Below are 26,930 nucleotides of genomic sequence, written 5' to 3' on the forward strand. Positions count from 1 at the left end.
AACCAGATATATACAGACATTGGCATTTAACATTTCATAGAATGGATACATTTCCTCTATATCAATTACTTAGTTTCGGTCTATTCATACAGTAATTGGTTTTCCTGCAGTTTTGTATTCCCATTCCCATTTGTGGCTAATCTCTCTATTAGACCCCATTGTCCCAGGACTGTCTTTATCTTTAAGGTGCCTGGCTTCCTGCAGTATTTGTTCCCTGCATGTTTAATTTTAAATAACAGTCTGTCCTGCGTGTTTAAATTTCAGTAGCTGTCTGCATTAAAAGTCAGTGTCTACTTAATGTCTTTTAATCCTTCGTGTGCCAGGCAGCTATATTATGCCAGGTATCCATCTTTATGACTTTTTTTCCACCACACCTTCCTTTGAGAATGAAGAACTTTGGCATTCGTCTTGAGCATCGCTGAAGATGTTGTTCAGTTTGGCATCTTTTACTGTCTTTTTCACATCCAATTTGCTGCCAGCTCTGCAGGAATCTCCATGGTTGCAAACATGTGCCGTTGAAGTCACCAAGTAGGGAAAACAACCTGGATGTCACCGGCAGCTACAGAAGGATGGCTAGTTATTCGCTGTTCGAGCCAGGACACAAACATTAATAAACCAGGAACTTCTTGAAATGACAGAATTCAGTCAATCTACCCCGAAAAATGGGGAAGTCGATTTGCCGATTTTGGCTGGCATGTTGGGAAATTATTATTTGTTATTATTGTTATTATGTCCATTCTCAGAGGGCTCAGAAACTGTAGGTTCCCGATCTGGTTGGAGATGATTCCATTCTTGTAATTCTCTGTCAGCCTTCAACAAATTAAACATATTAATTTCATGCATTGACTGAACAGTCACACAGACAGATTGAAACATAGACAGGATAGAGCGAGACAGAGAGGTAGAGAAAAGGAGAATGGCAGAGAGAGCAAAATGGAAAACAAACAAAACATGGGACTAAAGCAGATGATAATCTGCTCAACCAGATAAAAACTGGGAGAAAAAGCCTTAATTATATTAAAGGTCCATAAACGAAATGACTGATCTGTCTAGACCAGGTTTGTCTATTTTCTTCACTCAGACAGCCAGATTTGCATGCTTTTTTTCGAGGGCAATAAGCAAATTTCAGAAAGTTAAGGGTGAGGGGGGAATTCTCCTGGCCCTCCCACCATGGGAATCGTAGTGAGTGGGGAGCGGACCAGGCAAAGATCCACTGACCTCGAGCGGGATTCTCCAGTTTTGGTGCTATCTTGGCTGGTAAAATCCCAGCAAAGGTTTTGGCACAATGACAAACTGAATTTCAAACAAAAATACGTTATTAAGGAAATAATTGGTGGTCTAATGTACAACAATGACAGGAAATCCTGCTAGAAGAGGGCCAGAAAATCACAACCAAAGGCCTTGAAGAAGGTGTAAAACATTCAAAGGGTAAGGCAGATGTGAACTTTACATTTACATTCTAAAAGATGGACTTACGAAATGAATATTATTAAGACAGACTTCAGAAGAGGTTATTTCAGGGAAGCGAAGATCAAAAAGGAAAATCTATGTCAGAATCATTCAACCTGAGTAAGTGTATCTATTTAAGGCCGCAGCCAACAGCAAAAATAGGCGCTTTAACTCTTAGCAAGTTGTGTCTGTGGAGTAAGCCTGCCTTGAAAAGCCAGTTTTGTTCCGTCTCAGAACAACCCAAAAGATATAACTGTCTGGTGTGGTAACTACTACTGGATTAAAAAGTACTTTTAACGACATATAAGATGTTGTGGAATTTTGAGGAGAATAATACTTAAGTTATATTTTACTAGTGTCACAAGTAGGCTCACGTCAACACTGCAATGAAGTTACTTTGAAAATCCCCCAGTCACCACAGTCCAGTGACTGTTCGGGTACACTAAGGGAGAATTTAGCATGGTCAATGCACCGAACCAGACATCTTTCAAATTGTGAGAGGAAGCCAGAGCACTTGGGGGAAACTCACACAGACACAAGGAGAGGTGCAAAGTCCACACAAGCAGTCACCCAAGTCAGGAATCAAATGGCAATGAAATAAAAGTGTTTGGAACTTGTTAGTGTTAGTTATACTGTTAGTGATACTGTGATTGTTCGCTGGAGTGGACGGAGTGAAGGTTGCACGGAGTAAAGGTAAGCGATTACCTTTGTAAAGATTTTCGCGGGCTTTGTAACGGTTTTTCTGCTTTAAAAACTAGACAGGAAGTGGGCCGTGGGGCTTTGCGGGAAGGGATTTTTTTTACTGCGCAAAGTTTGAAAGGAGGCTTGCTGTAGACAGCGGGCAGCGTTGGGAGTGGGCAGTGGAGTGAGAGGGAAGCAGAGTGAGCAGTAAGGGCTTTGGATCAAAGGGCTTGGGAGAAAAGGGCCAGGTAAGTTTAAATTCTTAACTGTGTTCAGTAATCACTAAGAGACTGTGATGGAGGGGCGTGTGATGTGCTGTTTCTGTATGATGTGGGAACTGGTGGACCCCAAGGTCCTGCCCAGTGACCATGTCTGCAGTAAGTGCTGGTTGCTTGAAGAGCTCCAGCTCAAAGTAGATGAGCTGGCCTCTGAGCTACAGACACTGAGGCTCATCAGGGAGAGGGAGTGTAACCTGGATAACGGGGTGCAAGAGACTTCCACACCCCCAGGACTGGCTCACTCTAAGGGTCAGGAACAAGAGGGTGCTGCTGGGGGGAGGAAGGAGGGGGGAGTGGGGAGGAAGGGTGAGAGGAAGGAGGGGGTAGTGGGGAGGAAGGAGGGGGTAGTGGAGAGGAAGGAGGGGGTAGTGGGAAGGAAGGGGGGACCCAAAGGCCTCAGCCTCTCAATCTGCACAACAGGTTTGAGGTTCTTGCTCCCAGTGTGGACAAGAACGAGGGCTGTAAGGCAAACTGCCCACGGTACAGTGGTGCAGACACAGGACAAAGAGGAAGAAGTAAACAGGAATGTAGTAGTAATTGGGGATAGTGTAGTTAGGGGTATAGACACTGTCTTTTGTCACAATGGTAAAGAATACAGAAGGGTGTGTTGTCTGCCTGGTCCTCGGGTCCAGGATGTCTCATCTGGGCTGCAGAGGAACCTGGAGTGGGAGGGTGAGAATCCAGTCATTGTGGTACATGTGGGTGCCAACGACATAGGCAAAATGGGAACTAAGGATCTGCAGAGGGAGTATGAAAAGCTGGGAATGAAATTAAAAAGCGGAATGGGTTTGAATTTATGGGGCATTGGCACCAGTACTGGGGCAGGTGGGACCTGTTCAGATGGGATGTTCTTGGTCTGAACCGTGCTGGGACCAGAGTCCTGGTGAATCGTAAAACTAGAACTGTAGATAGGGCTTTAAACTAATTGGGGATGGGGGTGGGGGGAGGGTACAGGGGTGGGAGAAATTACAATGTCTAAAGTAAAAGAGAGGGTACGGGCACGGGAAAATGTTGAGGATGTCCCAATAATAAAGGGAGTAGGGGGCATGAGAAAGTAGTAGCGTTTCTTCAAATAGGGTCCAGATAAAGGCTGGAATAAAGACACTTTATCTGAATGCACAAAGCATTCGGAACAAAGTGAACGAGCTGGTGGCACAGATCAGCACAAATGGATATGATCTGGTGGCCATTACGGAAACGTGGTTGCAGGGTGACAGGGACTGGGAGCTGAATGTCCAGGGGTATCAAGTGTTTAGGAAGGATAGACGGGAGGAAAAAGGGGGAGGGGTAGCTCTGCTGATTCAGGATAGTATCAGGGTGGTAGTAAGGGAAGATATAGGCGCCAAAGAGCAGAACGTGGAATTGTTGTGGGTAGAGATAAGGAACAGCAAGGGGAGGAAGACGCTGGTGGGTGTGGTCTATAGGCCCCCAAATAATGACCTGGAGGTGGGGCGGGCTATAAACACGCAAATAAATGATGCATGCAGAAATGGAACGGCGATAATTATGGGGGATTTCAATCTACATATTGATTGGTTAACCCATGTCGGACGCGGTGGGCTTGAGGAAGAGTTCTTGGAATGCTGCCGGGATAATTTCCTTGAACAGTGTGTGCTGGAGCCGACGAGGGAGCGAGCTATCTTAGATGTGGTGTTATGTAACGAGGCAGGTAGAATTAGGGATCTTGTTGTGAGGGATCCTCCTGGGACGAGCGATCATTGTATGGTTGAGTTTTTGATGCAGATGGAGGATGAGAAAGTAGGATCCCGAGAAAGTAGGATCCTGTGTCCTCTGAACAGAGGGGAGTACGATAGGATGAGAGTGGAATTGGCAAATGTAGATTGGGGGCGCAGATTGGTCAGTAGGACTGCTGAGGAACAGTGGAGGATCTTTAAGGAGATCTTTCTTGGTGCTCAGCAGAAATTTATTCCGATGGTAAAGAAGGATCGTAGGAAAAGGGATAATTAGCCATGGTTATCGAAGGAAATAAAGGAGAGTATTAAATTAAAAGCTGATGCGTTTAGAGTGGCTAAAAGTAGTGGGCGAGTAGAAGATTGGGAGAGGTTTAAAAATCAACAAAGATTGACGAAGAAGTTGATAAAGAAAGGAAGGATAGACTTTGAAGCTAAACTAGCACTAAATATAAAAAAGGACAGTAAGAGTTTTTACAAATATATGAAGAGGAGGAGGCTGGTTAGAGTGAATGTTGGACCCTTAGAGGATGAGAGGGGGGATTTAGTGGTGGGAGATGAGGAAATGGCTGAGGCCTCAAATAAGTTTTTTGCCGTGGTCTTCATGGAGGAGGACACAAATAGTTTGCCGGATATTAAAGATAGAAGGATGGTAGGAGTTGAGGGCCTGAATGCAATTACTGTCACTAGAGAAGTAGTGCTTGATCGACTAGCGGGACTGATGGTGGACAAGTCCCCAGGACCGGATGGAATGCATCCCAGGATTCTGAAGGAAATGGCAGAGGTGATAGTTGACGCCTTAGTGATTATTTACCAAACTTCGCTAGATTCCGGGGAAGTGCCGGACGATTGGAAAACAGCTAATGTTACGCCGCTGTTTGAAAAAGGTAGCAGGCAAAAGGCAGGGAATTATAGTCCGGTTACTTTAACGTCTGTTGTTGGAAAAATACTTGAATCCGTCATCAAAGAAGAAATAGCGAGGCACCTAGAGAAGAATTGTTTAATAGAGCAAACGCAGCATGGATTCGTGAAGGGGAAGTCGTGTTTGACAAATTTATTGGAATTCTATGAGGATGTGACTAGTACGGTAGACAGAGGGGAACCGGTGGATGTGGTGTTTCTTGATTTTCAAAAGGCGTTTGGTAAGGTGCCGCACAAAAGGTTGCTACAGAAGGTTAGGGTGCATGGAGTTGGGGGGTAAGGTGTTAGCGTGGATACAGGATTGGTTGCCTAATAGGAAGCAGAGAGTTGGTATCAATGGGTGCTATTCTGATTGGCGGTTGGTAACTCGTGGAGTGCCGCAGGGATTGGTGCTGGGGCCTCAGCTATTTACCATTTATATAGATGATCTGGAGGAGGGGGCTGAGTGTAGGGTGTTGAAATTTGCTGATGACACAAAGATGAGTGGAAAAGCAAATTGTGCGGAGGGTGTGGAAAGTCTGCAGAGGGAGCTAGATAGGCTGAACGAGTGGGCAAGGACCTGGCAGATGGAGTACAATGTTAGCAAGTGTGAGGTTATCCACTTTGGCAGGAATAATAGTAGGAGGGATCACTATTTAAAGGGCAAAAAGCTGCAGCATGCTATGGTGCAGAGGGAGCTGGGGGTCCTTGTGCATGAATCGCAAAAACCCAGTCTGCAGGTGATCAAGAAGGCGAATGGGATGTTGGCCTTTATAGTGAGGGGGATAGAATATAAAAGCAGGGAGGTCTTGCTGCAACTGTACAGGGTACTGGTGAGGCCACAGCTGGAGTACTGTGTGTAGCTTTGGTCGCCATACTTGCGCAAGGATATTTTGGCCTTGGAGGGAGTGCAGAGGAGGTTCACTAGGCTGATACCGGAAATGAGGGGGTTGGACTATGTAGAGAAATTAAATAGACTGGGTCTGTACTCATTGGAGTTTAGAAGGATGAGGGGGGATCTTATAGAGACGTATAAGATAATGAAGGGGATGGATAGGGTAGAGGTAGAGAGATTCTTCCTGCTCAGAAAGGACAACAGGGCTAGAGGGCACAGCCTCAAGATAAGGGGGGGGGCAGTTTAGATTGGAGTTGAGGAGGAACTTCTTCACTCAAAGGGTGGTGAATATCTGGAATTCTCTGCCTGTAGAAGTGGTGAAGGCTACCTCGCTAAATATATTTAAGACACGGGTAGATAGGTTTTTGGGAGGCAAGGGAATTAAGGGTTATGGGGAGAAAGCGGGAAAGTGGAACTGAGCCACTTCAGATCAGCCATGATCTTATTGAATGGCGGGGCAGGCTCGAAGGGCTGGATGGCCTACTCCTGCACTTACTTCTTACGTTATGTTCTTATGTGTACAACTATTGTTTTAGCTAAGTGTACTTCTAGTTCACTTTATTTTTGTTTATCTTATTGCTTAATAGATAATTACTTCATTTTAAATCATCACAAGATGTCTGGGACATCATTATCTGGATTTCAAATCTTTGGTCACAATATATCAAATTGCAAAATAGAGTTGAAGGCAGTTGCTTCAAGTTTCCTTTTTGGGATTTGAAATAGTCTAGCATTTACCATCATAAACTCAGTGGGATGTTTGCCTGTGTGTACACAGTGTGTGTCAGTATATGCCAAGGTTAAGCATAGTAATTGAACCAAAAACCTTTAAAGAATTTACATTAATATGAATAATAAAATACCTCCACTGCATCTTGGTTTCTGGCACCGATGTCTCTATCTTCCTTACTGCCTACAATAAAGAAAATGATCTCTTGAAAAATTCAGTTCCTTAATAGAGTATTATTAGAGGTTAAGTCTGCTTCATCACCAGTTCCGTCAAAAGGTTACAATGGCCTCTGACGTGCACAGGTACTTTTGTGCCTTACTATGTGGGCAAGGTACTACAATGGCTCAGCCTCCCCTGACAATGAACCATTAATGAAGAATTTTCCCATCTGGTCCCAGGAGTAACATTCAGGGACATTTTCAATCAGTGCAGACTGATAAAATGTATAAACCTGGCCTGTGATTTTAGCTGGATATACATTCCTGAGCTCAGGGAGCACAGAGCCTGGGTGCTGACTTCCAATGTGCATTGAGAGTCAGAACAGAAAAATCTGCTTCTGCTCTTTACATGCACAAAAACAAAAAAAATGCTGGAGAAACTCAGCAGGCCTGACAGCATCTATGGAGAGTGAATAGAGCAAACATTTCGAGTCTGGATGATGCTTTGTCAGAGCTGAAAGCAAAGAAAATCCAATGAGAGTTACACTGAGGATGGCGGGGAGGGCTCTAATTGGACAAAGAAAATGTAAATGATGAAGAAGGAGACTAAGAAAGTGCTACAAGTGTCCATTAACCTATCAGAATTGTGAACGGCAGAACAGAGTTACAGATAGTTAAGGTTCTGCCTGAGGAATCTGACAGCTGCCCTGAGGGGGCGGGGGGTGTTGGTTGGCTACAAGATGGAGAGAGATTTGAGAATTGGGAAATAGAAGTAGGACCGAATAGTGATAACACTCTCCATCAGAGAAACCAAACACATAGGGTGACGGCTTTGCAGAACACCTTTGGTCCATCCGTAAGCAGGTCTGAACATTGAATTCAACAACTTCAGAGCAGGAACTCTCCCATCCACCTTCATCCCATTTCCATTTATTTCATTTCATTTTTTCCCCCATTTCATTCATCCATTTTTATCACTTTTCAATCTCACTTCCATTTTTCTCAAATCTCACTCTCCACCTTGCCTCAGGGCAGATGTCACATTTCTTGTGTCTTTTAAAAAGTGTTTAGACATTTACATGGATAAGATGGGTATAGAGGGGTATGGACAATGTGGGCAATTGGGACTAGCTTAGGGGTTTGAAAAGAAAGGATGTATGGACAAGTTGGGCCAAAGGGCCTGTTTCCATGCTGTAAATCACTATGACTTCTCAGGCAACAATCTATACCTCTGTTCTGCCGTTCATACATTCCGATCAATTAAAGGACACTTTTAGCACCTTTCCCAGCCTTCATCATTGCTATTTACACTTCTTTTGTCCAATTACAAATTCCCCCCACCCACCCTTGCAGTACAAATCTCATCTTATTTTTCCTTACTTTCAGCTCTGAAGGAGAGTCATCCAGACTCAAAACATTTGCTCTATTGTCCCTCAGGTTTATTTGGTAGTAAACGCAACTAGCTTTCGGAACGCTGTTCCTTTGTCAGCTGAGTGAAGAGTTCTGATCACAAACAGGACATATAAAGGCACACACAGTTTACAGAATATTGATTAGAATGTGAGTCTTTACAGCTAATCTGCTTATATCGGCAGGTTAGCTGTAAAGACTCGCATTCGAATTAGTATTCTGTAACTGTACGTGCCTTTATATGTCCTGTTTGTGATCAGAACTCTCCACTCACCTGACAAAAGAACAGCGTTCCAAAAGCTAGTGGTGTTTGCTACCAAGTAAACCTGTTGGACTTTAACCTGGTGTTGTGGGACTTCTTACTGTGTTTATCCCAGTCCAACGCCAGCATCTCCACATCATGTTTATTGTCCCTCTATAGATGTTATCAGACCTACTGAGCTAAAATGTTCTGAGTAAAGAATTCTGAGTTTCAGAATTCAGCATTCGCAGTATCTTGTCCCCTCCTTATATACCTAATTACTCCCCAAGAAGGACCTTACTCTCTCATTTTGATTCACAGGATTAATGTTGTGAGTTCTTGCTCTCAGTGTGGCATTCTGCATGCTCTGTCCATGATTTTCCAAACATTTCAAAGGAATGACTGGGCAATTGTTTGGAAGTTCATTTCCCAATTTCTGATAACTGCTCCCAATGCTTCTCCTCCCCACTATCCTGCCCAGAGATTACATTTCCTGTCCAACAGGAACAACATGGAAAATGTTTTCCAATTCATTTGATCACCTTCCCCCTGGAATCCTACACCAGCAATTTCTTATTGCAGCTTCCAGTAAACTATCTCAAAGAACAAAGAAAAGTACATCACAGGAACAGTCCATTCGGCCCTCTAAGCCTATGTCGATCATGATGCCCTAACTAAACTAAAAAAACCTTTTGCCCTTACTTGGTCCATATCCCTCTAGTCATGTAGCCATCCAGATACTTCTTAAGTGTTGCTAATGTGCCTGCCTCCAGCACCTCCTCTGGCAGCACTTTCCAGGCACCCACCATTCTCTGCATGAAAAACTTCCCCTGCACATCTCCCTTAAACTTTCCCCTCACCTTGAACCCGTGCCCCATTGTAATTGACAAGCCTCTGACTATCCACCTTGTCTATGCCTTTCATAGTTTTATACATCACTATCTGGTCTCCCCTCAGCCTCTGTCTTTCCAGTTAAAACAATCCTGTTTTTTGCAACCTGTCCTCATAGCCAACACCCTCGAGATCAGGCAACATTTTGGTGAACCTTCTTTGTACTCTGTCCAAAACTTTCATGTCCTTCTGGTAGTGTGGTGACCAGAACTGCATGCAATGCTCCAAATGCAACCTAACCAAGCTGACAATAACTCAGTCAGATCACCTCAGGAGATATCTCTCCTTCAGGTTCTGTGCTCTCATATTGCTGCACACAGCATCATCACCAAGTCAGTACAACCTGACTATGCTTCCATCCCTTACCTTACACAAAGTATCTTGCACAAACACGAAAGGCTGGGAATAAATACTGCGCTCATGAATTTCCTTTGCAATTGCTCCATGTTAAAAATTAAGACTGGTAATCTACACAAACATCCACTCCCTCTATCACCAAAACTCAATAGCAGCAGAGTGTACTATCTATAAAATGCACCGCAGCAATTCACCAAAAATTATCGACAGCACCTTCCAAACGCACAATTACTTCCATCTAAAGGGACAAGGGCAGCCGATACATGGGAACACCACCTCCTGCAAGAGTCCTCCACCACTCCCCCCCCTCCCCATCTCAAGCTGCTCATCATCCTGACTTGGAAATATATCACCGTGCCTTTGCAGTCACTGGGTCAACCCACAGCATGTGGACTGCAGGAGGCAGCTCACCACCACCTTCTCAAGGGCAGCAAATGCTGCCCAGCCATTGATGCCCATGCCCCATGAATTAATTTAAAAAAAAATCACTAGTCTTACTTTTAAAAATATTTTAAAATTGCTAAAGCTTTCATTATAATTGGATTCCTTAGACAGTGATCTGACTGAATGCTTGGACGCGTGTGATACTTACGGTAGCAAATTGCAGCGACTACTGGAAAAGCGACTGTGAAGATGATTAATAATGGGCCCAACATGCTCCAGGTTAAATAGGTGATGTGGCAACCTTGATCTGAAAAATTTACAGCAATAAATTTATTCACATTGAATGTCTTCATATCATATTTGCGTCACAGTAAAACATTCCACATGCAACAGAGGTGGTAGCAAAGAAAATTTGACACTGAGCTACTTAAGGGAAGATTAAGTCAAGTAACCAAAACTTAGAAGAAGAATCCCTTGAGTGCAGAAGGAGGCTACTTGGCCCATTGAGTCTGCACCAACAACAATCCCATCCAGGCTCTATCCCCACAGCCCCATGCATTATCCCACTATTTCCTGTAATCCTAGGAGCAATTTAGCATGGCCAATCCACCTAACCTACATATCTTTGAAGGGTGGGAGGAAACTGAGCGACCCGGAGGAAATCCACACAGATATGGGGACAGCATGCAAACTCCACACAGTGACCTATGTCGGGAATCGAACTTGGGTCCCTGGAGTTGTGAGGCAGCAGTGCTAACCACTGTGCCGCCCATAATGCATTATTGTTTAAAGCAAGTTTTTAAGGAGCATCTTTGAGAAGAGAGAGAGAGAGAGAGAAAGTGGAGAGGTTATCATAGAATCCCTACAGTGCAGAAGGAGGCCATTCAGCCCATCAAGCCTACACTGACAACAATGCCACCCAGGCCTTATCCCCATAACCCTACATATCATAGAATCATAGAACCCTACAGTGCAGAAAGAGGCCCTTCAGCCCATCGACTGTTTAAAAAAGGTAGCAGACAAAAGGCAGGGAATTATAGGCCGGTTAGTTTAACGTCTGTAGTTGGAAAAACGCTAGAATCCATCATCAAAGAAGAAATAGCGAGGCATGTAGAAAAGAATGGTTTGATTGAGCAGACACAGCACGGATTCATTAAGGGGAAGTCATGTTTGACGAATTTATTGGATTTCTATGAGGATGTGACTAGTGCGGTAGACAGAGGGGAACCGGTGGATGTGGTGTTTTTAGATTCCCAAAAGGCATTTGATAAGGTGCCTCATAAAAGGTTGCTACAGGAGGTTAGGATGCACGGAGTTGGGGGCACGGTGTTAGCGTGGATAGAGGATTGGCTGTCTAATAGGAAACAGAGAGTTGGCATCAATGGGTGCTATTCTGGTTGGCGGTTGGTGACTAGTGGAGTGCTGCAGGGATCGGTGCTGGGACCTCGAGTGTTTACCACTTACATAGATGATCTGGAGGAGGGGGCTGAGTGTAGGGTGTCGAAATTTGCTGATGGCACGAAGATGAGTGGAAAAGCAAATTGCGTGGAGGGTGTGGAAAGTCTGCAGAGAGATCTGGATAGGCTGAGCGAGTGGGCGAGGACCTGAAGATGGAGTATAATGTTAGCAAGTGTGAGGTTATCCACTTTGGCAGAAATAATAGTAGGAGAGATTATTATTTAAAAGGCAAAAAGCTGCAGCATGCTACGGTGAAGAGGGACCTGGGGGTCCTTGTGCACGAGTCGCAAAAACCCAGTCTGCAGGTGCAGCAGGTGATCAAGAAGGCGAATGGGATGCTGGCCTTTATAGCGAGGGGGATTGAATACAGAAGTAGGGAGGTCTTGCTGCAACTGTACAGGGCATTGGTGAGGCCGCAGCTGGAGTACTGTGTGCAGTTTTGGTCACCGCACTTGCAGAAGGATATATTGGCCTTGGAGGGAGTGCAGAGGAAGTTCACTAGGCTGGTACCGGAGATGAGGGGGTTGGACTATGAAGAGAGACTAAATAGACTAGGTCGGTACTTGTTGGAGTTTAGAAGGATGAGGGGGGATCTTCTAGAGACGTATAAGATAATGAGGGGGATGGATAGGGTAGAGGTAGAGAGATTCTTCCCGCTTAGAAAGGATAGCAGGACTAGAGGGCACAGCGTCAAGATAAGGGGGGGGGGGCAGTTTAGATTGGAGTTGAGGAGGAACTTCTTCACTCAAAGGATGGTGAATCTCTGGAATTCTTGGCCTGTTGAAGTGGTGGAGGCTACCTCACTAAATATAGTTATGTTATGGGTAGTTAGGTTTTTGATAGACAGGGGAATTAAGGGTTATGGGAGAAAGCGGGAAAGTGGAGCTGATCCACTTCTGATCAGCCGTGATCTTATTGAATGGTGGGGCAGGCTCAAAGGGCTAGATGGCCTACTCCTGCTCCTATTTCTTATGTTCTTATTATGTTCTTATGTTCTTATTATGTTCTTATGTTCTTATGACTCTGCACTGACCACAATCCCACCCAGGCCCTACCCGCATATCTCTACATATTTTACCCGCTAATCCCCCTCTAACCTAAGCAGCTCAGGACCCTAAGGGGCAATTTTAGCATGGCCAACCAACCTAACCCGCACATCTTTGGACTGTGGGAGGAAACCAGAGCACCCAAAGGAAACCCACACAGACACGAGGAGAATGTGCAAACTCCACACAGACAGTGACCCAAGCCAGGAGTCGAATGCAAGTCTGTGGAGCTGTGAAGCAGCAATGCTAACCACTGTGCTACCATGCCGCTCCAAAGTTCTTCTACTTACCTGACGAAGGAGCAGCGTTCCGAAAGCTAGTGGCATTTGCTACCAAATAAACCTGTTGGATTTTAACCTGGTGTTGTGAGACTTCTTTCTGTGTATATTCTAAGATTACAAGATTAGTAACAGGACATTTGTCATATCTGTGCTCATTCATCTGGATCATAGGCCCACATTTCCATTCTTATCTAACTGATTTTGGGCAAGTGTGAAACTTCTGCTTCCAACTTAATATTCTAGGAACCATTTTTTTCTTTGAGTGAAGAATGCACATTTTTAAATAAGTTTCCTATCACCAGTTTTAACCAAACCTGGTCAGCTCCTTTCACTGAAGTCGTGTCTCAGATTAGCTCTTTCTCACTGAATAGAAACATAAACATCGAAGATAGGGTCAGGAAAAGGCCATTCGGCCCCTCAAGCCTGCTCTGCCATTCATTACAATCATGGCTAATCATCCAACTCAATTGCCTAAACCTGCTTTTTCCCCATAACCTTTGATCTCATTCACCCCAAGTGCTGTATCAAGCTGCCTTTTGAATACATTCAATGTTTTGGCATCAACTACTTCCTGTGGTAATGAATTCCACAGGCTCACCACTCCTAGGGTGAAGAAATGTCTCCTCATCTCCGACCTAAATGGTCTATCCTGAATCCTCAGGCTGTGACCCCTGGTTCTGGACGACCCCACCATCGGGAATATCCTCCCTGCATCTACCCTGTCTAGTCCTATTAGAATTTTATATGTCTTGATGAGATCCCCCCTCATTCACCTGAACTCCAGCAAAAACAATCCTAACCTAGTCAATCTCTCCTCATACATCAGTACCGCCATCCCTGGAATCAGCCTGGTAAACCGTTGCTGCATTCCCTTGACAGCAAGAATGTCCTTGCTGAGAAAAGGAGACCAAAACTGTACACAATATTCTAAGTGTGGTCTCACCAAGGCCCTGTGTAATTGCAACAACACATCCCTGCTCCTGTATGTGAAACCGCTCACAATGAAGGCCAACATGCCATTTGCCTGCTGCACCTGCCTGCTCACCTTCAGTGACTGGTGCACAAGGACACCCAGGTCCCGCTGCACGCTCCCTCACCCAATTTACAGCCATTCAGGTAGTAATCTGCAGCCTTATTTTTGCTGCCAAAGAGAATAACCTCACATTTAGCCAAATTATACTGTATTTGCCATTGATTTGCCCACTCAACCAATCTGTCCAGATCATGCTGAAAGATCTCTGCATCGTCACCACAGTTCACCCTCCTGCCCAACTTGGTATCATTTGCAAACTTTGAGATGTTACATTTTGTTCCGTCATCTAAATCATTAATACATATTGTGAATAGCTGGGGTCCCAGCACTGATCCCTGTGGCACCCCACTCGTTACTGCCCGCCAATTTGAAAATCATCCATTAATTGCTACTCCTTCTTTCCTCTCTGCCAACAAGCTTTCTATCCAACTCAATGCATTTCCCCAAATCCCATGTGCTTTACTCTTGCACAATAATCTCTTACGTGAGGCTTTATCAAATGCTTTCTGAAAGTCCAAATATACCACAATCGACTGCCTTCCCCTTGTCAACTCTACTAGTTACATCTTCAAAGAATTCTAACAGATTTGTCAAGCATGTTTTCCCCTTCATAAATCCATGCTGATTCTGTCTGATCCTGCCACTGTTTTCTAAATGCTCTGCTGTAAAGTCCTTGATAATGGATTTGAGAACTTGCTGCATTACTGATGCTAAGCTTACTTGTCTATAATTCCCTGTGTTCTCTCTACCCACTTTTCTGAATATCGGAGTGACATTTGCTACCCTCCAATCTGCAGGGACTGTTCCAGAATCTATAGAATCCTGGAAGGTGACCATCAATACATCCACTATTTCCACAGCCATTTGCGTAAGTATTCTGGGATGTAGATTATCAGACCCTGGGGATTTATCTGCCTTCAATGCAATCAATTTTCCCAGCACCATTTCTCTAATATTAATCATTCTCAGTTCTTCCCTCTCACTAAATCTTGCATTCTCCAACATTTCTGACATCTCATTGTTCTTGCAAACATGGTTGACACCTAACACAAGGAAACCCACAGTATCGGATGAAATACCAGATTTATAAGCCACTCAATTCTGTTCTTCATTAACTTCAAAGGGTGGAATGTGGCACAGTGGTTGGCACTGCTGCCCCACAGCGCCAGGAACCCGGGTTCGATTCCTGGCTGGGGTCACCTCTGTGTGGAGTCTGCATGTCTGCCCTGTGTCTGCATGGGTTTCCCCCCGGGGTACTCTGGTTTCCTCCCACAGTCTGAAAGATGTGCTGGTTAGGCGGATTGGCCATGGTAAATTCTCCCTCAGTGTACCTGAACAGGCACTGGAGTGTGGTGACAAGGGGTTTTTCACAGTAACTTCATTGCAGTGTTGTTAATGTAAGCCTACTTGTAACTAATAAATAAACCTTCTTTCTTCTCAAAGTGGGTTAATTTAGCATTTTTGCCTCAGGACCTAGAGTCATAGAGGTTTATAGCCTTCAGTCCAACTTGTCCATGCTGCCTTTTTTTGTAAACCACTAAGCTGATCCCAGTTGACCACATTTGGCCCATATCCTTCGATACCCATTTTACCCATGTAACTATCTAAATGCTTTTTAAAAGACAAAATTGTACCCGCCTCTACTACTACTTCTGGCAGCTTATTCCAGACACTCAGTGTAAAATAATTGCCCCTCTGGACCCTTTTGTATCTCTCCCCTCACACCTTAAATCTATGCCCTCTAGTTTCAGGCTCCCCTACTTTAGGAGAAGATATTGACTATCTAGCTGATCTGTGCTGCTCATTATTTTATAGACTTCTATAAAATCACCACTCAACTTCCTATGTTCCAGAGAAAAAAAACTCTCAGTCTATTCAGCCTCTCCTTATGACTCAAACCATCAAGTTCTGGTAGCATCCAAGTAAATCTTTTCTGCATTCTTTCTAGTATAATAATATCATTTCTATAATAAGGAGACTAAAACTGTACATGATATTCCAATTGTGGCCTTACCAATTTTTGTACAACTTCAGCAAGACATCCCAACTCCTGTATTCAATGTCCTGACCAATGAAACAAAGCATGCTGAATGCCTTCTTCACCACTCTGTCTGCCTATGACTCCACTTTCAAAAAGCTATGAACCTGTGCCCCTCGATCTCTTTGTTCTATAACTCTCCCCAGTGCCCTACCAATAACCGAGTAAGTCCTGCCCTGGTCCGATCCACCAAAATGCATCACTTCACATTTATCTAAATTAAACTCGATCTGCCATTTATCAGCCCACTGGCCCAATTGATCAAGATCCCATTACAATCTTCAATATCCTACTTCACCTTCCAGTCTGCCATCAGTTACCAACCATGCCTCCTAAATTCTCATCCAAATCATTAACGTAAATGACAAATAACAGTAGACCCAGCACTGATCCCTGAGGCACACCGCTGGTCACAGGCCTCCAGTTTGAAAAACAATCCTCTACAACCACCTTCTGTCTTTTGTCATTAAGCCAATTATGTGTCCATTTAGCTACCTCACACTGGATTCCATGAGATTTAATCTTATGCAACAATCTATCATGTGGCACCTTGTCAAAGGCTTTGTAAAATCCATGTAGACAACATCAACTGCACTGCCCTCATCAACATTCTTAGCTACCCCTTCAAAAAAAATCAATCAAATTTGTGAGACATGATTTCCCATTCACGAAGCCATGCTGACTGTCCCTAATCAGTCCCTGCCTCTCGAAATGCCTGTCGATTCTGTCTCTTAGAATACCTTCTAATTTACCTATTGCAGATGTTAGGCTCATTGGCCTGTTGAACTTCACTCCAGCACAATCTGCAACCTAATGGCCTGGCATCCCCCACTCAATCATTACCATCAAGGCAGGGGATTAACCCTGGTTCAATGGAGAGTGCAGGGGGGCATGTCAGGAGCAACACCAGGCACACCTAAAATGAGCACAGCACGTGGACTGCAGTGATTCAGGGCAGCGGGCTTACCACCATCTTCTCAAGGGCACGTACGGACAGGAGATAAATGCTGGCCGATCCAGCGATGCCCATGTCCCACAAATGAATAAAATAAAAGTCATGGAATCACCATCAGGACTTGGCATTCTGCTAATCCTAACCTCCTTAAAGGGGGTTGGGGGGGGTGATGGCTGAAATTGATTCCAATGCCTGTGTTACTGACCTGCTTGAGACTTGCCATTCAAGGGTTCCCTTCTTGAGAACAGTCAGATGACACAGGGGTGAAGTTAGTTGCATATAATGTTACAAAAAGGAATGAAGGACTGTCAATACACTCACTGTTCAGTTGAATTTCTTCCTTCAAGATAACGATTGAAATGACGAGCACAATAAAGGAACATAAAATGCCACTTACGTCAAGCGAAGCTCGAAAACCTGTCAGGTGCAATGAGGACATTTAGAATGTGCAATGTTATTTTGAGTCTTGGAATTTCTTACAATGAAGAATTCGCTATTTACCTTTCTTTTTTAAGAATGTCTTAATGCACAGACAGCCCAAGTTCCAAATAGAAATGGTGGTGACCACAGCCAAAAACAAGAGGATGGACACAAAGCATAAAGCCACCACAGCCACAAAGGCAGCACCTGTACCAGAGATGAAAACAAAGTGGTTATTCATCACCATATTATTGTTGAGCAGTTAGTGTTTGTAAAATTATAAAGAAAATTGTAAAATACTAAGAGTTGTAAAATTCTGTTAACAAAATGGTGTTTTTAAAAGAGACGCAGGTGCAAAACGCAAGTGCACAGAGAACACAGAGTGAAACATTATATCCCGAGATGAAGCAGTGATGCTGCCAAGACAACAAGTTATTTTTGAGGTTTGCCCAATCAGCTTAAACTTGGCATTTGAATAGCAGCAGTCTAGCAGATTTGAATTTGATGTTTTGGTAACCGGCAAACTAATCCTACTGCATTCTGGAGCCAGACAGCAACTTCCTCAGCCAGTCAGCTTCTGCTATTCTGCCACATCTCATAGCTTGTTGGGGGGGTGGGGGGAGGTGGGTGGAGAGAGAGAGAGAGAGAGAGAGCGTGCAACTGTTTCTCCAGCATAACAGCTATATTTATGTCTTTGAAAAAAGCCTGATCTCATTACAGCATTACATTGGAATAATGTTTTATTCAGTTTGTTAATAGTTTAGTTAAACTGTTCACTGTCAGTTAGATGAGGCATTACCTGTTGCTTTTACAGAGAGACTCTCAGATAGTTATTTTGATTTAACCACTAACAGTTGCTGGAGGGCAGATATTACCCCTTCTCACACACTCCTTAAAAAGTCTGACAACACCAGGTTTAAGTCCAACCGATTTATTTGGTAGTAAACTCACAAGCTTTCGGGGCTTGTCCCTTTGTCAGGTTGTCCCTTCATCAGGTGATGAAGGGACAAACCCCGAAAGCTTGTGAGTTTACTATCAAATAAATCGGTTGGACTTAAACCTGGTGTTGTCAGACTTTTTACTGTGTTTACCCCAGTCCAACGCTGCCATATCCACATCATCACACACTCTTTAACAGATCATGAAGGGAGGTACTTCCTTTTGACTGATTGAATGTTAGTTCTCAAAGAGGAGATCAACCTCCCCCTTCATAACATTATTCAATGGAAGATTAAACTAATATGATACGCTACTGTGGTTGCCCAACACTGAGTCAGATATTTTATTCATTTGATCTGGGGTTATATTACCAAGGCTATATTTTATTCCTCATTGTCACTTGCTTTGAGAATGGATCTTCTACGAGAAACACTGCTTTGATCAAACGGGGTTCACATTTTAAATGTTGAAGTATATTTATTAGTGTCACAAGTCACGAGTCAGACGGCACAGCAGCACAGTGGTTAGCACTGCTGCTTCACAGCTCCAGGGACCTGGGTTCGATTTCCAGCTTGGTCACTGACTGTGTGGAGTTTGTACATTCTCCTCATGTTTGCGTAGGCTTCCTCTGGGAACTCCGGTTTCCTCCCACAGTCCAAACAAGTGCAGGTTAGATTGATCGGCCATGTGAAAATTGCCCCTTAGTGTCCTGAGATGTGTAGGTTAGAGGGATTAGTGGGTAAATGTGTAGGGATATGGCGGTAGGGCCTGTGTGGCATTGTGGTCAGTGCAAACTCGATGGGCCAGATGGCCTCATTCTGCACTGTAGGGTTTTTATGATTCTATGAAGTAGGCTTACATTAACACTGCAATGAAGTTACTGTGAAAATCCCCTGGTCACCACAATCCGGCACCTGTTTGGGTGCACTGAGGGAAAATTTAGCATGGCTAATGCACCTAACCAACACGTCTTTCAGACTGTGGGAGGAAACCACAGCACCCAGGGGAAACCCATGCAGACACGGGGAGAACTTGCAGACTCCATGCAGACAGTGATCCAAGCTGGGAATCAATCCTGGGTCCCTGGTGCTGTGAGGCAGCAACTAGGACAAGGCTCACATGGTAGTATTGGTTAGGGATTTCCAGGATATTAACCAAGTGACATGTACACATGCTGAGAGTGTGTTGTCACCATTTCTAGGAGTATTGGTGCTGACATGGTGATGCTATCAGCATTAAGAGTATGTGTAAATCAGGATTAGAAATAGAAACTAAGTTTCTAGAAGCAGGAGTAGGCCATTCGGACCTTTGAGCCTGCTTCACCATTGATTATGATCATGGTTGATCATCACATTCAATATCCTAATCCTACCTTTCCCCCATATCCCTCGATCCCTTTAGCCCCAAGAGCTATTCTCCTCTTCAAATCAGACAATGTATAGGCCTCAAGCTACTTTCCGTGGTAGTGAATTTCACACATTCATCACCTTCTGGATGAAGAGATTTCTTCTCTACTCAGTTCTAAAAGGTTTGCCCCTTAATTGGAAGGGAGGAACTCAGGAAAATTACAGGGAAGTGGTATTTAGCAAATTGTTGAAGCTGTGAACTGGTAAATCTTTGGTTCCTGATTCACCTCACCCTAGGGTCTCAAAAGAAGTAGCTAGTGAGATGGTTAATGCACTGGTTTTAATGTTTCAAAATTCCCTGGATTGGAGGAATGTGCCACGAGATTGCAAAGGAACCAATATATTTTTTATTCACAAAGCGAGGGAGACACAAAGTAGGGAACAAGTGGCCAGTTAGCTTAATATCTGTCAAGAGGAAAATCATGGAACATAGAATTTCTACAGTGCAGAAGGAGGCCACTTAGCCCATTGACAATCCCACCCAGGCCCTATCCCTGTATCCCAACATATTTACCCTGCTATGTTACCCTGACACAAAGGGGTAATTTAGCATGGCCAATATTACTTACGTGGCGAAAAGCTGCAGCAGGCGACGGTGCAGAGGGACCTCGGGGTCCTTGTGCATGAGTCGCAAAAACCCAGCTTGCAGGTGCAGCAGGTGGTCAGGAAGGCGAATGGGATGCTGGCCTTCATAGCGAGGGGGATTGAATATAAAAGTAGGGAGGTCTTGCTGCAGCTGTATAGGGCATTGGTGAGGCCGCAGCTGGAGTACTGTGTGCAGTTTTGGGCGCCGCACCTGCGCAAGGATATTTTGGCCCTGGAGGGAGTGCAGAGGAGGTTTACTAGGCTGATACCGGAGTTGAGGGGATTGAGCTATGAGGAGAGGCTGAATAAACTAGGCTTGTACTCGTTAGAGTTTAGAAGAATGAGGGGAGATCTCATTGAGACGCATAAGATGATGAATGGGATGGATAGGATAGAGGTGGAGAGACTCTTCCCGCTCAAAAAAGACAGTAGGACTAGGGGGCACAGCCTCAAGATAAGGGGGAGGCGTTTTAGAACGGAGTTGAGGAGGAACTTCTTCACTCAAAGGGTGGTGAATCTCTGGAATTCTCTGCCCGTTGAAGTGGTGGAGGCTGCCTCGCTAAATATTTTTAAGAAGCGGGTTGATGGGTTCTTGATAAGAGAGGGGATTAAGGGTTATGGGGAGAGGGCGGGAAAGTGGAACTGAGCCACGACAGATCAGCCATGATCTTATTGAATGGCGGGGCAGGCTCGAAGGGCTAGATGGCCTACTCCTGCTCCTATTTCTTATGTTCTTATGTTCTTATAATCTAAAATGTTAGAAGTTATTATCAAAGCTGCTAATGGAGGGCATTGATAAAAATTCAACTCAACCAGGTAGAGTAAACATGGCTTTGTGAAAGGGAAATCATATTTAATTAGAGTTCTTTGAAGGAGTCACAAGTGTTGTAAATAAAGAGGAACTAGTGGAGATATTATACTTAGGTTCAAGAAGACATTTGATAAGTTCCACATCAAAGGTTGTTGTGGGAAATAGAAGCTCCCAGTGTAGCATTTGGCATGGATAGCAGATTGGCTAGCCAAAGGAAATAAAGGGTAACCACAAATGGATCTTTTTTCTGGTTGGCAGGAAGTAATGAGTGTGTGTCACAGTGATCAGTGCTGGGGTCTCAACTTCATACAGTTTATATAAATGACTTGAACGAAAGGGCAGACGATATGGTTACTAAATTTTCAAACAACACGGAGATGTGTCAGAAAGTAAGATGTAAAGAGGACATAAGAAGGTTACAAGGAGATTAGTGAGTCAGCAAAGATCTGGCAAAATGGAGCAAACTGAGGGAAAATGTGAAATTGGCCATTTTGGGAGGAAGATTTTAAAAAGCATATTACGTTAATAGTGAGAGATTGCAGAGATTCAGAGGAATGTGGATGCGCTTGTCAGAGATGAATCACAAAAGCTAATATACAGGTATAACAAATAATTAGGGAAACTAATAGAATGTTATTTATTGTGAGGTGAATCAGTGGTTGGCTCTGCTGCCTCACAGAGCCAGGGACCCGGTTTCAATTCCAGCTTGGGTCACATCTGTGCGGAGTCAGTACATTCTCTCCGTGTCTGCGTGTGTTTCCTCCGGGTGCTCCGGTTTCCTCACACACTCCAAAGGTGTGCAGGTTAGGTTGATTGGCCATGCTAAATTGCCCCGTACTATCAAGGTGATAAATATGTGGGGTTACAGGGATAAGATGGGATTGTTATCAGTGCAAGTTTGATGGGCTTAATGGCCTCCTTCTGCACTGTAGGGATTCATATAATTCTGAGTTTACTGTGCAATGGTGAAGAAACAGAGTCTTTTCCAATTACCCTGCAGAGTACTGACTTGTTTCATTTTATTTGAATTATAGAATACTTGATATCCACATACCTTTAATTGCAATCCAGGAAGCAAGGGCAATGAAAATGGCAACAAGAGCAACAGTGTTACTACTGAATAAACCCAGAAACAAATATTTTTCATACTTCAGAGGTGCTGTGGAGAAAGGAACAAAAACATTAAAGCTGTTTGAATCCAGAGTCATCTAACTTACAACAGTTCTACATATGTGAATTACACATGAGGCAATGAATAGTGTATAATTTTCAACAGTGCTGGTCTCTGAGTTGGACAGGCTGCAGATGATGCTGAGAATCACAGTCACAGGCCAAACCAACCACACATTTGTGCTGCATGAACTCAACTCGCACCAGGCAAAAGTGAAGATACCTGTGATGATAGCAGGAAATTGACATCTATAACTGGGCTGTGGAGTTGAAAAGCAACATTTTAGCCAATACCTGTCCTCCAGAGTAGTTCCACATTCACCTGGTTCCCTCCAGTGATATCCAATCTCTTCCAGCATTACACATATACTCTCAAGGGTATCTCTATTCTGAAGTGCCCTTGCAGTCCTCCAACTGCCTCAATAGCATTTGTGGTGAGCCTGAATGAGCTTACAGCCTCGGCATAGAATCCCTACAGTACAGAAGGAGGGCATTCAGCCCATCAAGTCCGCACCAACAACAATCCCACCCAAGTCCTATCCTTGTGACCCCATGTGACACTAACGGGGAATCTCACCCAAACCTGTCCTCCGTAACCCCAAGGATTTACATCGCTAATCCTCCTAACCAACACATCTTAGGACACTAAGGGGCAATTCAGCATGGACAATCCACTCAACCTGCACATCTTTGGAGGAAACCCATGCAGACATGGGGAGAACATGCAAACTCCACATAGGCAGTCACCTGAGGCTGGAATTGAACCCAGGCCCCTAGTGCAGTGAAATAGTACTGCTAACCTCTGTACCACTGTGTCGCCTATATCTGCTATCTATTAATTGATGGAAGTAGAGGTGGTCAATTAAGATCACCTTGGACAATCGTGTCAGAATGCAAACTCATGTGTGCTTGGTTGGGATCCATAATTGCTCTCAAATCCTACTGTATCAGTGGAGAAATCCATCCATTATTTCTGCTTCTCTCTCTCTCCATACATGCTGTTACTTCTGCTGAATATTTCCTGTATTCTCTGTTTTTATCATGGGCCCATCGTCAATCCCTGAGCCAGCGGCACAGAAGTTATTACCACCAAATTAAACCTCATATCAGATTTGAGAAAAGCCCCTGAGCAATATGTGCAAGTGAAACCCCTCCCAGAATGAGGCTAATCAAGCCATCTGTCCCCATCTGGGCTGGAGGAAAGCCCATCCCATCTTCAGCACCACCAAAGGAAAGTCACTTGGTAGTATAAAACTTCACTACTCCTGGACACATCAAAGAGACACGTCAAAGCGTTTCATCTTGCACTGCCTTCCAACAAAAGGGGAAAACAACAAGTTATACTGTATGAGAAGAGATTGCCCACTGGCTGACACGTGTACTGGAATTTTACTGCCTCGTCCGCCCGAGGTTCGTAAGATCCCACTGAGCCAATAGAGAATGCTGCTCTGCGAGTAACGCCTCCCTGATTCTGGGCATGCTAGTAAAATTCTGCCATGGACTCTGATTGGTAAAGGCATTGTCATGGAGATTACACCAGTTGATGATGACTGAGAGTTAATTGCCAAGTATTGTTTGAAATTTAAATCAAGCCAATCAACCTCGATTGGTCAAGGCATTGTCCTGTAGCATGAATCAATGAATGGTTGTCACTTATTTTGTTCAGCTGAAACAGGAACGATTTATGCACATGTTCTTTCTCTATTAATATTTGTAGCTTGGAGTAAATATAGATGAGCCACATTGTGAAACTTAAATTGGTTGTTTTTCTTATTCATTCATGGGACATGAGCATCGCAGGCTGGCCAGCATTTATTGCCTAGTTGCCTTTGAAGTGTGTAGTATTAAAACTAGGCTATTAATTCGGAAATTCAGCTAATGGTCTGAGGACCCAGGTTCGAATCCCATCATGGCAGATAGTGGAATTTGAATTAACTAAAAATAATCTGGAATTGAGTATTTACTGATGACCATGAAACCATTGTCGGAAAAACCGATCTGGCTTTAGGGGAGAAAATATGCCATCCTCACCTGGTCTGGCCCACACACGACTCACGAGCCAAAACAATGTGGTTGACTCTCAACTGCCCTCGGGCAACTAGGGAAGGGCAATAAATGCTGGCCAGCCAGTGATGCCCTCGTCCCATGAATTAATAAAAAAAGTGTCATCCATTTATCAAAAATATGTAAGGATAGAAAATTAGGTGTCATTTCATCAAAGAATGGAACTTAGCAAAGATAGTTGTGAGGCCTGGGCACAGAGTGGATCCCATGGCAATGACTTGCTAACCAATCAGTATCTCTTCTCATGCTCTATAAATTGTTGCTTTCCCCTTACAGTGGTATTCTTCTAAATGTCCTGATGAGTGCAAGATGAAAAGCGTTGACAGTCTCTTTCTTCATCAATACTCCCAAGATCAAAGGACACTATTCTTCAGCATCACTAATTTCTTTATAAAACTACTTGGCAGTATTTTAGAACACGACTGCATCCCGAAATGTGAATTGAAATGGTCAGTTCATCAGGGTATGCCTCCCACTCCCCTTTCAAGTCAGGTCAGGTAGACTGTAGAATTAGACCAGATTCACAGTGCTGTTAATAAGTGTAAACCATCTGGGTGGCATGGTTGCACAGTGCTTAGCAGTGCTGCTTCACGTTGCCAGGGTCCCAGGTTCAATTCCAGCCTTGGGTGATTGTCTGTGTGGAGTTTACACTTTGTCTGCTTAGGTTTCCACCAAGTGCTCTGGTTTCCTCCCACACTCTATAGATGTGTGGGTTAGATGCATTGACCATGCTAAATTGCCCCTTAGTGTCAGGGGGATTAACAGGGTAAATACATGCAGTTATGGGAATAGGGCCTGGCTAGGATTATCATTACGTGCAGGCTTGATGGGCTGAATGGCCTCCTTCTACACTGTAAGGATTCTATGGTCTCAAAACAATGCGAAAATGTAGCAAAACCACAACATAAGGAGAAAGGGACAGGATGAAACTGCTACTCTTTCTTTCCTGACCTTTTTCCATAAAGTACACATTTTTTTAAAGATCAAAATTAGTCAAAACTAACTTAAAAGAGGCAAGAAATTAATATTTGCACGCAAATTAGATTTATTTACAGGTACCTTGAGTGGATTGACTCTTCGAGCAGCACAGCACCATTAATCCAATACAGGATGCTGCAGAAAAAATCAATCCCAGAAACGATGTAACAATAATTACAGTCTGCTCTGGTAAAATGCCTGGAGTTAAAACAAAAGCACAGGTAATAAAATAGAGCAAAGAAAACGGCCAGGAAAATTTGCAATTGTCACTCAAATAACAGCAAAACACCGCGGATGCTGGAAATCTGAAATAAGACAGCTGGATGACTAAAACGTTTGATAAACTTAACAGATCTGGCAGCATCTGTGGAGAGAGAAAAACAAAGTTAATGGGTGGGATTTTACAGCCTCGCTCGTCCCGAAACTGTAAAATCCTGTCCAAGGTCAACGGGCCATTCCATGGTTCGCCCCTCGCCCGCTGCGATTCTCACAGAAGGCAAGGCGGTAAAATTCTTGCCAATGTTTCAGGTCCCTTTGACTAAGAGTCATACAGACTCAAAATGTTAACTGTGTTTCTCTCCACAGATGCTATCAGATCTGCTGAGTTTATCCAGCGTTTTTGGTTTTATTCCAAATGTTTCACTGATGTCCATTAGGGAAGGGAATCCATGGGTCCCATCAAGTGGTTTGGGGCCCAAATGCATGTCCTTGACTGTCCACGTTTTTTGCAGTGATCTAGCAAGTCACTGAGTTGTCATGACAACCTGAAATAAGTCAACAGAGGCCGATATCCCTTCACCAGATTCCCTTTTATTTACAAGTTCTATTTAAGTTCATCGTGACTTACAAGATCTGAGTTGGCATTCGGAATGCCAGGAGACCTGACACTTCCAGTGGTTGGACAAGCAATAAAGAGTTCAATCAGGAAGTTCATATTCTAACAAGGCCAACCACAATGGCCTCATTGAAGCCATTACACAACCGAGAACAGATGATGGATTTTAATGTCATGAGCCCAATTTTCTGCATTGCCCTGGAGAAAGCAGTGGGGTCATTCAAATAAAGTCACAAGGCTTGAATATGTCCCTTTTGTTTCCATCATTTGATTGCGTGGAACTTCTATCGAGAATAAATAAGCCATATTGCGAACTTGACCTTGCCATTTCTTGTGGAAAATTCCACTCAAAGTGTTGTGTGCAGTCAGAAAACTGGTGTGTTTCTCCCTAGAAAAATGGGCAGCTTTCCTGATGAGATCTTCCCAGGCTTTGCCTATTTTTGTTTTGAAGGGAGTGCAATTGCCTGGGGCAGGGGACCTAAGGATGCTCGAATTGAACGTTGCAATGTTTCATGCCTGCCACAAATCCCATTTCTGACCTCTCCTGGAATTTGCTTGATGTAGTGGAAGTTGCACTTGGTGCAGTGCGGACAAAAATCACCCTCACTACCTTAAATCAATTGTTAATATACTTATATTTACACAGGCGCACTCAGGATTGTCCGATGTTTGATCTGTACTCTGCCCATGACAAACAATTGCAGGAACGTGCAAACAAAAGCAGAAGATGTCTGCGGATGCTGGCAATCTGAAATTGGAGGAACATTCTGTTTGATTCGATTAGTTCATTGCTGTGACATATGGTTTAGGATTGGCACTGAAATTCATGCACAATGTTGCTCCATT

General features: G+C 43.9%; 1 protein-coding gene across 1 annotated transcript; it reads right to left on the bottom strand.

Moving 5' to 3' along the window:
- Positions 1-563: 563 nt before the first annotated feature.
- LOC145348526 (uncharacterized) lies at positions 564-25,439 on the bottom strand. Its single transcript, XM_080196716.1, has 7 exons — positions 25,331-25,439; positions 22,092-22,196; positions 17,378-17,503; positions 17,198-17,293; positions 10,274-10,372; positions 6,758-6,807; positions 564-810 (listed from the first exon to the last, which is right to left on the bottom strand). Exons 1-7 carry the CDS (start codon positions 25,365-25,367, stop codon positions 709-711), a joined length of 615 nt encoding a protein of 204 aa, XP_080052842.1. The 5' UTR covers positions 25,368-25,439; the 3' UTR covers positions 564-708.
- Between the last annotated feature and the right edge of the window lie 1,491 nt (positions 25,440-26,930).

Source organism: Carcharhinus amblyrhynchos, chromosome 9 (assembly GCF_965287045.1).
Source record: "Carcharhinus amblyrhynchos chromosome 9, sCarAmb.v2.hapA, whole genome shotgun sequence".
NCBI classification, from domain to species: Eukaryota; Metazoa; Chordata; class Chondrichthyes; order Carcharhiniformes; family Carcharhinidae; genus Carcharhinus; species Carcharhinus amblyrhynchos.